At 29.4% G+C, this 13,980-nt stretch overlaps 1 protein-coding gene across 2 annotated transcripts in view; it reads right to left on the reverse strand.

Moving 5' to 3' along the window:
- LOC117177008 (multiple C2 and transmembrane domain-containing protein) overlaps positions 1–13,980 on the reverse strand; it is a 90,295-nt gene that overhangs the window by 5,031 nt on the left and 71,284 nt on the right. For both annotated transcript variants that reach the window (XM_033367458.1, XM_033367457.1), the window contains 6 exons: positions 9,822–9,970; positions 6,628–7,033; positions 6,332–6,474; positions 3,996–4,355; positions 3,786–3,915; positions 2,748–2,879 (listed from right to left, as the gene is read on the reverse strand). In XM_033367458.1, the coding sequence (XP_033223349.1) occupies positions 2,748–2,879; positions 3,786–3,915; positions 3,996–4,355; positions 6,332–6,474; positions 6,628–7,033; positions 9,822–9,970 (1,320 nt within the window). The remainder of the gene's footprint in view (positions 1–2,747; positions 2,880–3,785; positions 3,916–3,995; positions 4,356–6,331; positions 6,475–6,627; positions 7,034–9,821; positions 9,971–13,980) is intronic.

Genomic DNA, 13,980 nt, shown 5'->3' on the forward strand with positions numbered 1-13,980 from the left:
TAACTGTAGCAATTCTAATATAAACAAATATTTTCTTATATACAAAGAATATACAATTGTTTTTAAAAGTCATAAATCGTCATTTGTGGGCCATAAAAGGTTCAACAGCAGGACAATCGATGTGTCTCAAGGACGTGAACAAATACACTACACATAGTACACCAAACTCTCGCTTTCAGTCACCTCGTTCTCGGCCTTTCTAGAACTGATGGGTCACTCAGTTGCTCAGGGGAGTAGGGCGAGAGCGGTTGCGACATTATATAGATATAGATATAGATTTACATTCCAATTGGAAACGAGTCAGGCGGCCCTCACTGTTTACGCTTCGATCTCCCTGAAATCAGTCCAAGGCTATTTAAAGGCAACCCCTGACACTTGACTGAAAGCGCGAGTTTGGTGTATTGTCCTATTTTAAATATAAAAAGTTTTTTTTTCACATAAACACACTGAACCATTTTTTTGGTTTCATAAGCCGGTACTAGTGGGTCATAAAAGGTTCAACAATAGGTCCATCGATGTGTCTTAGAGACGCGAACAAATACGATAGATATCGTATTGTTTTCTTTTAAATATCAAAAAAGTTTTTGTTATATAAAAGAAGTGACATTTTTATAAATTTCTAAATGGGAAAAAACTAATTCTAAATTACCGATCTAGCTAAAAATCCTATCAGATATGTATATCAGTTAGAGCTACAATTTTTCAAAATTTCATGATCAGCTCTTTTACTCTCGCTTTTACTTTTTACATATGGTGAGCATAAAAAAGTTACACACATACACACATACACATTTTTGAAAACTGGTATTTTCGATTGATTTTATTTCTAAAGAGATGAACTTTCAACGAAAATGTTGCATTTTCAACTAAATAGTTGTATTTTCAACCAACAAAAATTTATTTTAGAGCTGTTGGAAATTAAAATACGAGAAGAAATACAAAATAATCAAATTTCTAAGCAAATAGTTGAATATTCAACCAAATATCAGAAATTTCAATCAAGAAGAACCGAAAGCAGTTAAATTTTCAACCAAATAGGTGAATTTTCAATTAACAAAGATTAATTGTCTACAAAAAAAACGAACTCCATCAAAATACATCAACTTACAACTAAAAACAATTACTTTCTAATCAATAATGAAATAGTTCAATTTCTGGGGGGAGGGCTAAGGAAAGAGGAAGGTCTTCAACTATTATAATTAATTTTCAACAAGTAGTTCAAACTGAACCAAAAGTATTAATTATTCTCAACGAAAGATATAAGATTCGATATTTTAACCAAAAAATATCAAATTTGACCCAGAAGAGTTGAAGTTTTGACCAAAAACACCAAATGTTTACAAAACAGATACATTTTTAATCCAAAAATATAAAATTTCAACCAAACAGTTAAATTTTTAAATCAAAAAGATGAATTTTGAACCAAAATTGTAATAGTAAAATTTGCAGTTAAAAGGATTTATTTTCAGTAAAAAAAAGAAGAATTTTCAACAAAATAGTTTAATTTTTAACCAAACCGATTGTCGTTGAACTAATAAGATATATTATTAACAAAGTAGTTTAACATTCAACGGAATAGTTCAAATTTAAACCAAAAAGATTACTTTCTACAAAAAATACTAATTTACAATGAAATACATACATTTTAAACCAAATTGTCAAATTGTCAACTGAAAACGATTAATCTTTTTTTTTTTAATTGGAATACAGTGAAACTCTTCTATAGCGCTGATTTTGGGGCTGACGGTGGGTGGGAACTAACTCATTATATCGCGCTTCGCTTTTGTTTGTTCACGATTGAGTGCTTGTCAGAGTGAAGACGAATTGACAACAAAATGTATATATTTTAAACTGATTTAATGAATTTTCTACTGAAAACAATCAATTTTCAACTAATGTGAAATACAATGAAACCCTTCAATAGCTCTCCTTTCTATAGCCCTTCCGAGAATCGAAGCCGCACCGCAGGTAGGTGAAACAGGAGCTGCGCGTGGTGCGCGGGATCTGCGGTTGTCTCTCAGGAGAGTAATCAAGCGTGAACAAATAAAAGCGGAGCGGGCTATAATGAGTTAGTTCCAACCCATCGTCAGTCCAAAAATCGGCACTATATTACAATTTCAATGTAGTTAATCTTTTAGTCTACAAAAATTAATTTTATGCTAATAAAGAACGAATGCTCAACAAAATAGTACAATCTTAATCCAATAAAATGAAGTTTTTTTAAAGCAGTTAAACTTTGAAACAAGTACCTGATTTTCCAACCAAAAGTAGAATAGCAGTTTGATTCTCGGTAAAAAATTTATTTTCAAGCACAAAAAAATTCGAATTTTCTAAATCAAAAGTATAGCAATGGACTTTTTAATTAAGAGATTGAACTTTTAACGAAAAATAGTTGGACTTTCTTATTGGGTTCTATTTATTCAAATTGTATTTAGGAAAAAAACTAAAAAAGGGGAACTTTCTTGAAAACCGGGGAAAAGGAAGTATTCTAAAAAAGGGATAAAAAGGGGAATAGGGGAAATAGTGTCAAGTCTGCATTCAGATGCTTTACTTGTAAGATAAAATCACTAATATTAATTTTTTCAAGAAATCGGCATTCACATTAATTTATTTTTTCAATGTGTGATGTGACATTCCGCGTAAAACTTTTTCACAGGGAGGGGGGAGGGGGCTGGCATTTTGTCGAAGTTATTGAAAGGCCCCTTAAATGAGTTTCCGATTTTCTTAAGACGGAAATTCTTACCAACCTTGTCCTTGTCATCATCGTCATCATCATCATCGCCTGGAGTAGGTGGTCCATCATCTGAGGCCGTATCAGTTGTATCCTGAACATGTACCGTTACCTGATGAGGAATAGGTGCTCCTGTCAGTACACCAACCTGTCCGCAAAGCCAAGAAATTCAAGCAACAACCTCTCTCTCACTCTCTTTTTTTTTGCCAGCGTCGAATCGAAAACGAGAGAGAAAGGTAGAGAAAAGAGCGTGCTAGATTTCATTTTCTAAAATAGCTAAGAAACTCCAAAAATAAGCCACCAAATACGAGGAAAGTTAAAATACAAGTTTAATCACAGCAAAATTAAAAACCAGGAATACTAGTCTCACTACATTCAGCTCCCGATATAAGACCCCCCCGGTTTACGATATTCCTAGAACTGATAGCTTCCGCTGTTTCTTGATAAGAGAAACCGCGGGGGATTGTGTCATGAATCCAAATCCAACAGAAATGGTTCTTTCGGCCCTGTCGTTTACGTTTGGATTCCACCGATTTAGGATTAATGCCAGGGCAAGCCATAACCAAAACTGGCCTTATATTAGGAGTTGAGTGTATTGGAGAGTTTTTCTTTATTAGCATATTACAAATTTCAAAGTCGAAAAGTACGTAGAAAAATACATTGGAAATCAATTTTGTATAATCAAACTTTGTTTTTTTCTTCGAAAACTATTGATTCTCCCAAAGTTTTGAAGTGAAAACTTCGCAGTAAGTGAATATATGATATCAGTCATCCTTTCAAAATTTTGACAATGATCATATTTATGAATTTTATGATCATTTTTACAAGTTACTAGGAACTTTTAGTGAAAATAAAAATCTTTTTTTTTAACAAGAAACAACTATTTACGCCAAATTTTTGTTTTACATCACGTCATCGTAAACTAAGTCTAAAACCACTTCGGAAATTACGTAATCCATTTCGGAAAATACGTCGTTTACTAACCCAATTTCCCACGTAGCTTACGACGTTGTGTACGAAGGCGTAATTTTCAATATAGGGTTCTTCAGCTTACCATATAATACTTCAAGAGAATGAGCAACAGTGTGGTTGGTATCATGTAAGGTTCGAAGTAGTAACAACCAAGCACGAATAAAACGAGGGCGATGACACTTCGCATCTTACTTTCCCACTCAAAACAGCTCCTGCAATTTGAAAGAAAACATAAATTACAAATCCAAGTAAGATTCCTTAATTTCAGCTTTCAAAACAATAAAGGTCTCACTGAATATATTTTCCCAAGTCGATGAAGATGACAATGATAGCTTTTAGCCTAAGAACATTCCTCAGGAAGACTTGTCTCTTGAATTTCATTTCTGGTTCCATGTACTTTTTTTCTTTAGGATTAATTGTTCTAAGACATGCTCTAAACACATTCCAAACCACAGTCATTTCTAACAGAATTTGTGGCGAGTTTCCTTTCGCACGACCTCTCAGCTTTTTATCTTTTAAGGCATACCATCGTTTTTCGCCATTTTTTATTTTTAACAAAGGTATCGCTAACTTTCCGAGGAATTCCACCTTGTGGTCCCGATCTTCATCGTATACTGTGACTTCCAAAACAGAGTTGATATCCTTGACGTTGCTAGAAAATATTTCGAATATTATGATTAATTTGAAGGACTTTTCAAAGAACGCGAATCCAGAGAAGTCACCAAGGGGCGCACAGTTTTGTTTATAAACCTAATATTTCACGATTGGATAAATCGAATCGGATTGAAATTGGAGTGAGTATAGTTCAAATAAAGTGGAATAAATGAAAATTATCGGGAAGGCCCCAAACTAATTTCCAAGGCCCGAAAATTCGAGCTAAATATAGCCCTTTTTTCGATTTTAGTTCACTGAACTTTAATCCAATGAAAAAAATTACATTAGGGTTTTTGTTTTTTTCGGAAAATTCACTTAAATATGAAAAATCGTGTATTTTCTTATAAAAAGACGTGTATTTCTTTACCAATTATTTTATTTTCATAGACTGCATGCTAAATTTCCTAAATTATTTAGTGTTAAACATTTCTGAAGTAAGGAACTAAAGAAAATTTTCAGCGCAACTCATACCTTGTTTTTCCTATCGGAAAATAGACGCGCGTTGTTATTTTTCTTCGAATTTTGTGTTTTATATTAAATTATTGGCTAGATGATAGAATCTTTAATAAAAATGAGCTAAGGTTTCATTTTTGTAGTGTAAAATAAGGAAACAATATGAACAAACTCCAAAAATACTCTTCAAATGCGGAAAATTCCAGAACAACCGCCTTTTTGCATATGGAGGTATTTATATTTATTAACAAGTTTATAATTAAGGGTACCGAAAAACATTTTTTACATTTACGTATTTTAGTTGGTCAAACTAAAATGTAATTTTACGAATCCTCACTATCCCGGAAAATTCATTGAAAAATGAAAAAACATGTATTCTTGGGTGCAATAATGAGCATTTTTTTATAAAATGTAATACTATGTTAAAAACTATTCTAAATTGGATAAATATTTTGAGTTTCATGGTTTCTATAAAAAAAAGTAAAGAGATTATTTAACACAACTCATAATTAGCTTTTCCGACATATTAATGTGATGCGCTTACTTTCTTTTGCAGTTTAATGAAAAATATTATCACACTTGATGGAACTTTTAGGCAGAATGAGTTAATGTTTTACTTCTCTTTTTTTTACTAGAAAAAAGTATTAACAAACCTCAGACATACTTTTCAAATTTAGAATATTCAAGAAAAATCGGCACTTCTGCATTTCCAACTATTTACTCATCAAGCAAGGAAAGTAGCAAGGAGCATATTCTTTTACTAAGAGTAACATTATGTTGAGAATCATACCGTCTTTATATAGTTCTTGAGGTTTAAATTGTTCATATCGAAAAAATTTAAGAGAGTTTGGAGCTAATATTAAAACGAGTTTTTTCAATCGTAGAATCTGACGTGCAGTACTTTTTTTGTTCAAATTTCATTATTTATATAAAACATTGCCATAATGATAAAACCTTCGATTAAAATTATTTCATCTAATATTTATGTATTGTACAAAAAGAAAAATGTATGAACCCCGAAAATACTCGTCTAATTCAGAAAATAAGAAAAATAAGAAAATACACGAATTATAGTTCAGTGGATTAAATTCATAAGTAACACAGTTTTATCCAAAAAATATTATGAATTGTAAAAGTACCGTCGAGTTTATAGATAAAATCGCAAAAGGGTCATACTTTGCTTGAACTCTCGGACCTTGGAAAGTATTTTTGGGCCTTTCCAATAATTTTCCCTTATTCCACATTACTTAAACTATACTCAGTCCAATTTGCATGTAATTTGATTTTTCCAATCGTGAATTATTAGGTTTATAAACAAAAACAAAAAACTTTTTACACATTCGTGGGGCGTCGAAAAATGTAAGGAATTTATTATTTATGGGATTGCAAATAAATCCTTAAACTTCGTAAGGTTTTTGAAAAATGTGACATACAATTTAAAAAATTGTAAAGGTATTTTTAATGATTTCAAGGGACTTTTGAAATCTAGTTATAATTTTAATTAATTTTTGGAGTTCTTACAAGGTGAAAATTTTCTGCCAATTTGGCGCCAGGGTTTTGTACTCCGTTTGGGTTTGTAGTCTAGCATTCACTAGTTCTAGAACACAAAAGGGATCACTTTTTCCACCCAGGTCGGCAGCAGCGAGTCCTTGAGCTCTATAGACCTGTTAAAAATAAAAAATATTATAGTGAAACTCGGAGATAGTTCCCCCAGAGTTAGCCCCAAAACCGGCATTAACTCCGGGGTTGACTGTAACTGGTTGCTTCAATCTGAATAAATTTTAAAATTGGAATTTTCAATGTGATCCTTGACTTACCTTAACAATCAAATGACCAACGTCTCTTGGCCTTTGCAGAGTGTTCGCTATCGAATATCTTTGCAAAAGTTGTGGTCTTTCATGAGCATTATCTTCGTGTGCTGCCAAATCACTGATAGTTTCACTTGCAGTTGTACCACTGATAGTTAGCAACAAGAAAATACTTCCGGCACCATCTTCAAGTTCCCGCCATAGTCTATGAGTTGTTTCTCGTTCCAGAGTCGCTAAATTTATGATTGTCTTTCCCATCAGATCATCCTGATGACTCTTATCTCGATCCCAAAGTGTTACTTCCAGATCTTGGCCTAAGTAGGGATCCTCATAGAGGTGGAGGTCAAATTGCTCTAGCCATACTGGGTTTAAGGTCTTATTTGCTACTTTTGATTTGTACTTTTCTGTACCCAATCTGAAAAAGAATATTATTCAGGTTGGAAGATTTCTCATTACAAATATGCGAAGTCTGTCTGGAAAGTTTCCGATCTTCTGCTCTCACTTTGCACCTAGTTGTGTTATTTTAACAAACAGGTATTTAACACTTAGGAGGAACCTCTGTGAGATACTTTACTAACTGATACTGTTTTGAAAATCTCCAATTGACTTGTGTACTCAGTTGCGTACATGTCTAAGCACATACGGCAAGTACGCGTCATATTTCTGGATGACGGTACGGGAGACGTCGAACAGGATATCGACAGGTATTAATTCACGCTTGGAATTTGTTAAGAATATCTGCTGTTTACTAATTATTTGAACCATTTTTATAAATAAACAGACATTTCATAATTTTTTACATAATGGGCCCAATTTTTTGTGAAATCAATTCGAAATGTCTTGCCAAAAGTTTAGTAGCGAAAACTATTAATTTTATAAACAATATATATATACATACATACAAATATACAATACACCCGAAATCAACCATTTTTTATTTTCCCTGTCATTAATTTTTAAACACCAGCATCTTAATCTTTCAAAAAATGTAACATAGATTATTTTGTAAATGAAACAAGCAGGTTTAGATTTTAATTTTTTAATCCCTTATTTATTTCAACCAAGAAATGACTTTTCTACCATAAAAGATGCATTTTTATCAAATCAATTAAATATTCGACTAAACAAGACGAATTTTTAACAAAATAGTTAAATGTTTGACCAAATTGTTAAATTTTCAAACAACCCATATGAATTTTCAACCAAATGATCCAATTTCCAAACAAAAAATATTAAACTTTAAATAAAAAAAATATGAATTTTCTACTAAATGGTCCAATTAAAAAAATTTATTAGTTGAGATTCAAAAAAAAAGAAAATTTTGTTTCAACAAAATGGTTAAATTTGCAGCCAAACTTGAATTTTTAACAAAAAAATACAATTTTAAACAATATACTTTAATTTTTAACCAAATAGTTGAATTCCCAACCTACGAAAATGAATTCTCAACAAAAAATGTAATAGTGGATATTTCATCAAAAAAGATAAAATTTCTACCGAAAAATTAATTCAACAAAAATAACAGAAAACAAACTTTTAATCAAGAGGATTTATTTTCTTGCAGAAAAGACCAATTTTCGACAAATTCTATGGATTTACAAACAAAGAGTTGAATTTTCACCTAAAAAAGCTCAATTTTCAACGAAAAATGTAATAGTCAAGTTTTTATTAAAAAATTAATTATAAAGGAAATATTTAAGAAAATAGTCAAATATTTAACCAAAAGGATGAATTATCCAACCAAAATGAGAAATTGTTAACAAATAAAAATTTTTTAGTCGAAAAGAAGAAAAATTCTATCCAAATTGTTGAACTTTTAAGCAAAAAGGCGAATTTTCTGTAAAAGAGTAGAATTTTTAATCCAAAAATATAAATTTTCAACAAACAAAAATTAACTTTCAACCAAACAGTTGCATTTTAGTGAAAAAAGAGTAAATTTGAAACCAAGAAGGTTAGTTTTCAACAAAAGAAGACGAATCTTCAACTAAGAAAGATCAATTTTCAACATTGAATTTTAAACCAAAAAAGTGGATATTTTAATTTAAAAAGATAAGTTTTCTACCAAAGAAGATAAATTTTCAATTAAAGAGATCATTTTAAAAAAAAGTTTAATTTGGAAAAAAATGAAGAAAATTTTAACAAATTAGTTCATCTTTGACAACATTTTTTGAATTTTCAATTGAGAAAGATCAACTTTTAACCAATTTTCAAAATTTTCAACCAAAGATGAATTTTCAACTAAACGGATGAATCTTTAAGAAAAAAATCAACAATTATTAACATTTCTAACCAAAAACGATTAATTTTCAACCTAAAAGTTTCATTTATATTACAAAATATTAAATTTCTACTAAAACAAATGAATTTGTGAACTAAAAAGACGACTTAAAAAAAAATTTGAATTTCCAAACATGCGAAAAACTTTAATGAAAGAACCAAAATATGAATTTGCAAGCGAAAAGTTTAATTTTCTACCAAAAAGAATGACTTTTTAACAAAATTGTTGAATTTTCAATTAAATAATAGACTTTTTAAATACAAATATAGTCGCCGCGAATGTTCGTTGAAAAAATCGCATCATTTTTACATGATAATTTTTAATTCTTGTGACATTTTGACATAGAATCTTTTATAAACAGAATAAAACCATTTCAAATTAAAATTTAGAAACCTCATTATCCTTAACAGTTATTTAACCATTGCTTCTTTGTCATTTATTCTAATAAATGAATATCAAATATAAGTGACAAAGCTATAAAACACTTTACAACACACAAAACAAAAAACAATTTAACCGATGTCACTTGCAGACCTCGCGAACGGTTTGCCGAATACAGAATGCGACGTAAAAATGATTGATTTATTATTATTTAAATTGTTATTAATTCTATTATTGCTCGCCACATTTTACGTGCATGAATGAAATAACTTTACAAGGAATTAATAATCGACGCAAAGTTAAATTTTTGTATGGTGGGTCTTTCGGAAACCTTAAGTGTGTCCGTGACGTATGTATACTTTAAAGTCGATTATTTCTATAAACAAAGTTCCGAAATAAATTGTAAATACATCAATTGCTTAAAATTGAGCTAAATAACGACGATTCGAAACTTTTTGCCTAATTCAGTCCCAAATTCCATTTTACCCCTCATTTTTCCCTAATTTTCAGATTTTCCCTGACCTATAGCCACCCTCTTACTTACCGAAATTTAACGTAAGGATCCGATAAACCTTCGATATCCATTGGCAACAGGTTCTTCGCCTCAACGAGAACGATGGTGACCACTGAACTCCATATTTGTGACTTCAATTTCCGGTTCACATCAGCCAATCGATTACTTCTCTGGAAATACTGTAATCAAAAATAAAAACGTTTTTAAAACTTTTAATAAACAAACAAAAAATATATATATATATATTTCCGTTTCTATCTAAATTAAGAAAAAAAATTGGCTTTTAACTATAGTTTTCCTTGAATCCCGTAATCTTTAAAAAGTTCAAAATTTCATCCCATAAAAATATTTCAATTTGAACAAAAAAAAAAACGATAATTCAGAGCCAAATAAATTTAAATTCAAAAATAATATGACCGTATTTTAATCAATTTTATTTTTGTATTCTGAAAATCTTATTAAACGAAAATGATTTTTGTAGAAATGAGATCAAAACCTTCGCTAAAATAATAAAGATATTTTTATCTGCTACAAAAAATTATTTTTCTTTTTGTATCTGACTGCACTCTTCTGTTCATACAAGGTTGCAGAGTAGTTAGAAATGTGAGGAGCAGATCTATTTTCATAATGGACTGACAGATCTTGAGTGGAAACAAATCGTGAGCTAAAATATAAGAAGGTATATCACACAAATTGAATGATTTATTTGCATAGATTCACTTAATCTGAAATAAATCCAGAACAAGGATAAATAATATATTTCATACTTTCAGGAAGAATAATAATTAATTGAAGAAAAGAAAATAATTTTTTTAACCGAATCAGGCTGTCTAGTAAATATTTGATCAAAAAGCAATAGCTCTAAGTTATCACATACGTGGATTTATTATTTTTTTTTTTTTTCATTAAAAATGTGTCTTATGTACAATCTTCCAATCCCCCCCCCCCCCCCCCCCCCCCCCCCCCCCCATCCCTTCAACCCCATAAAAAACAGTTAAATTTTACCAAATTTTGAGGAATATATTACAAAAGAAGTTCAGATTTCAATGTTTTTTAAAAATCGAAATAAAATATAATATTATTAACCTTTTTCAATATCCTCCGCATTATTTCAAAAGTAAATTTCTATAGAATCGCTCATTTTTTGCTTACATGATGCAATATATTTGAAATTGAAACAAAAATATTAGGAAAATTTAGGATATTTAGGATATTTTACAAGATTTAGAAGGATTTCAGAAAATTTTCAACATTTTAAAATACTTCCAAGAATTGATAAAGAATTTCAAGGTACTCTATGTGATTTCAAAGGGCCGCTATCATTTTAAGGAATATTAAAGACTCTAAAGATTAAACTTTTTTTAAAATTTTAATATATTTAGAATGGTTCTGAGAAATTTTCAATAGATTTCAATAAATTGAAGGGATTTCAAATAATTTTAGTGATACTAAGGTAGTCTTAAAAACTTCAAGCCGTTTTCAAGAGCTTTACAAAATCTTAAGGAATTTAAAAATATTTCAAAGTATTCAAAATATTTTATGTCATTTTAAAAGATTCCTAGGATTTTTTAATACATTTCCTAAATTGAAGGGATTTCAACGGATTTTAGGTTATTCTAAAGATTTCAAGGATTTTTCGCGACAAAGGCATTTAAAAAAATTTTGAATGCAGTTTTAAAGAATTTTTTAGAATTTTAAAATATATGAATTGATTTACAGGACTCCTATTGTTTTAGGATATTTTAAAAGGTTCCAAGGAATCTTCAAGAAATTTCATAATTTCAAACATTTTAAGCTGTTACAAACGACTCCAAGGAATTTGCAAGAGATTCGACAAATTTAAGGCATTTTTCAAATATTTTTATGATGTGAAGAGATTGAAACAAATTTTGAATGAGGTTTTAAAGATTTTTCTAGAATTTAAAAAGATATGGATCAATTTTATAGTACCTGAAGTACTACAAGATATTGAAAAGATTCATATCTAATTGATCCTAATATGTAATTTTTATTTTCGTCATATCTTCACATTGGAAATTAACTATATATGTTAATTTTCGTAAAATATCAACTAACTTTATTTGTTGCAAGTAACTTTTGTGTCACCGGATAACAAAGTTATGCAATAAAATTGTTGTCTTGGCGAAGAATATTTTAAATCTGGATTAACCTATCCTTCAAGTGTTTCACATATAAGAATTACACGTTTTTATTAATATTTTCTTAATAAAGTTATTTCCAAAATATGTTTCTTCTAATAATAAAAAAGTGTTACCAGATGACGACTATATTAACCTAAATTAAATCGGTTATTTTGGTCATATGAAGACACCTGAAATGTAATTAAATTGTTATTTCTTAAAGTATATTTAATAAGCTTCAATTATTAATCAATTTAAATGTCGAAATTAAACTTTTAGGCAATACAATATACAATTGATGGGAAACTGTTTATCATTCAAAGAGATAACAACTCGGGAACATTTAAAAAGTGATTATAATTCGGGAACTATGATTAGAAACGAGATAAAAGCTTTATTTTGTAATTCTGCAATTAATTTCGAAAAATCTCATTTTATTTTGATATAAAGTAAGGCAAAAATAATTGGCTTAACAAAACCTTGAATTCAGGAAACTTATTTCCCAAACCGAAGCGTATAAAATTCTAGGGATTATTGTCAACTTTTTGATTTTCACTCACATTCGATACGTCAAGCAATTAGATTTTCCTCTTTCTAATTTTGGACTAAAGAACAAAAAGAAGATAAAGCAAAAAAAGTAGTTTTTAAGATATTTCTAGTGAACTTTGAAAAATAAATTAAAGTTTAAAGATTAAAAACCATCGTACGGGATTTCTAAATATTTCTACTGATTTTAAAAGATTTATTCGGTGCAAAGAATTTTGCAGGATCTCTACAGATTTTTAGGGATTTCTAGTGAATTTTGGAAAATAAATAAAATAAAATGAAATTTCAAGAGATCTTAAGGTGTTTTAAGGAATGACACAAAAATTCAAGGATTTTATTATGTAATGTCGGTGGATTTAAGGTATTTATTTTGATTATTTAAATTATATTTCAGGGATTTTTTAAAATTTATTTTTACGTTTTCCATTGATTTTAGGTGATTCTAAGCGTTTCTAGAGGATTTGAAGAGATATAAAAAATGTCGAGGGATTTGAAAGAAACTTTGTAGAATTTTCAAAGATTTCAAGGGATTTCAAAAATTTCTATTCGATTCAAAAGTTTTTTCAGATAAAGTTAATGTTTAACTTTATTTTAAATTATATTTTAGGAATACAAAATGATTAATACTTGTTTCATTAATTTTTACGCCTTTAAATATTTCAAGAGGTTTCTAGACAATTTTGGAAAATAAATTAAATTTCCTTGAATTTTAAGGAATTATTTAAGATTCTAGAGATTTCAAGAAGTTTTACAAGATTCAGAAGATTTTATCAAATCGTCAATGATTTCAAGAGATTTCAAAGATTACCAGGGATTTCAACGTTTTTCCTACACAGCTTTAATGAATAAGTTTAATTCAATTTATTTTCAAGGGATTTAAAATTAATACTTTACGGAATAAATTAAATTTTATTTCAAGGGGTTTCCAAGGGTTTCAAAAATTTAAAGAGAGAAGATTAGGATTTATACGACTTCCGATTATTCTAAATATTTTGTAAGATTTTAGAATTTCAATGGCTTTCAACAGATTTTAATAGCTTTCAGAAATGTGAATAGACTTAAAAATCTTTTCAAAAGTATCAATTGATCTCAAAAGATTTCAAAGGGTTTTAATATGGATTTGAATTAAACTTTGAAATATTTTAAATATATCGAGGGAGTACATAGATGGTATGTGACATAGCCAAATACCTATATTACCAACCTCACTTTATCAGTTCACTGAATATTTATTTGTTGAACCCAAGAACTTTTTTTGTAAATAAAATATCGAGCTGAAATTTTAGAAAATGTATTCAAGTATAATAATGTAAGTTTAGGTTCTTTATTTTGGTAGGAACTTCACTCAAAATTATTTCATCTATCAGAGCCTCCTTCGTCTAGTGGCCGCCAGAGTACCGGCTGATGCCGATGGAATTGATAGTCGAGTATTTTGCTGTGTGTCGGATAAGATTTAGTTGAAATATTTTTCAAACATTTTTTATTATTAAACTTTGTACTTT

Source organism: Belonocnema kinseyi, chromosome 7, assembly GCF_010883055.1.
Source record: "Belonocnema kinseyi isolate 2016_QV_RU_SX_M_011 chromosome 7, B_treatae_v1, whole genome shotgun sequence".
Classification (NCBI taxonomy): Eukaryota; Metazoa; Arthropoda; class Insecta; order Hymenoptera; family Cynipidae; genus Belonocnema; species Belonocnema kinseyi.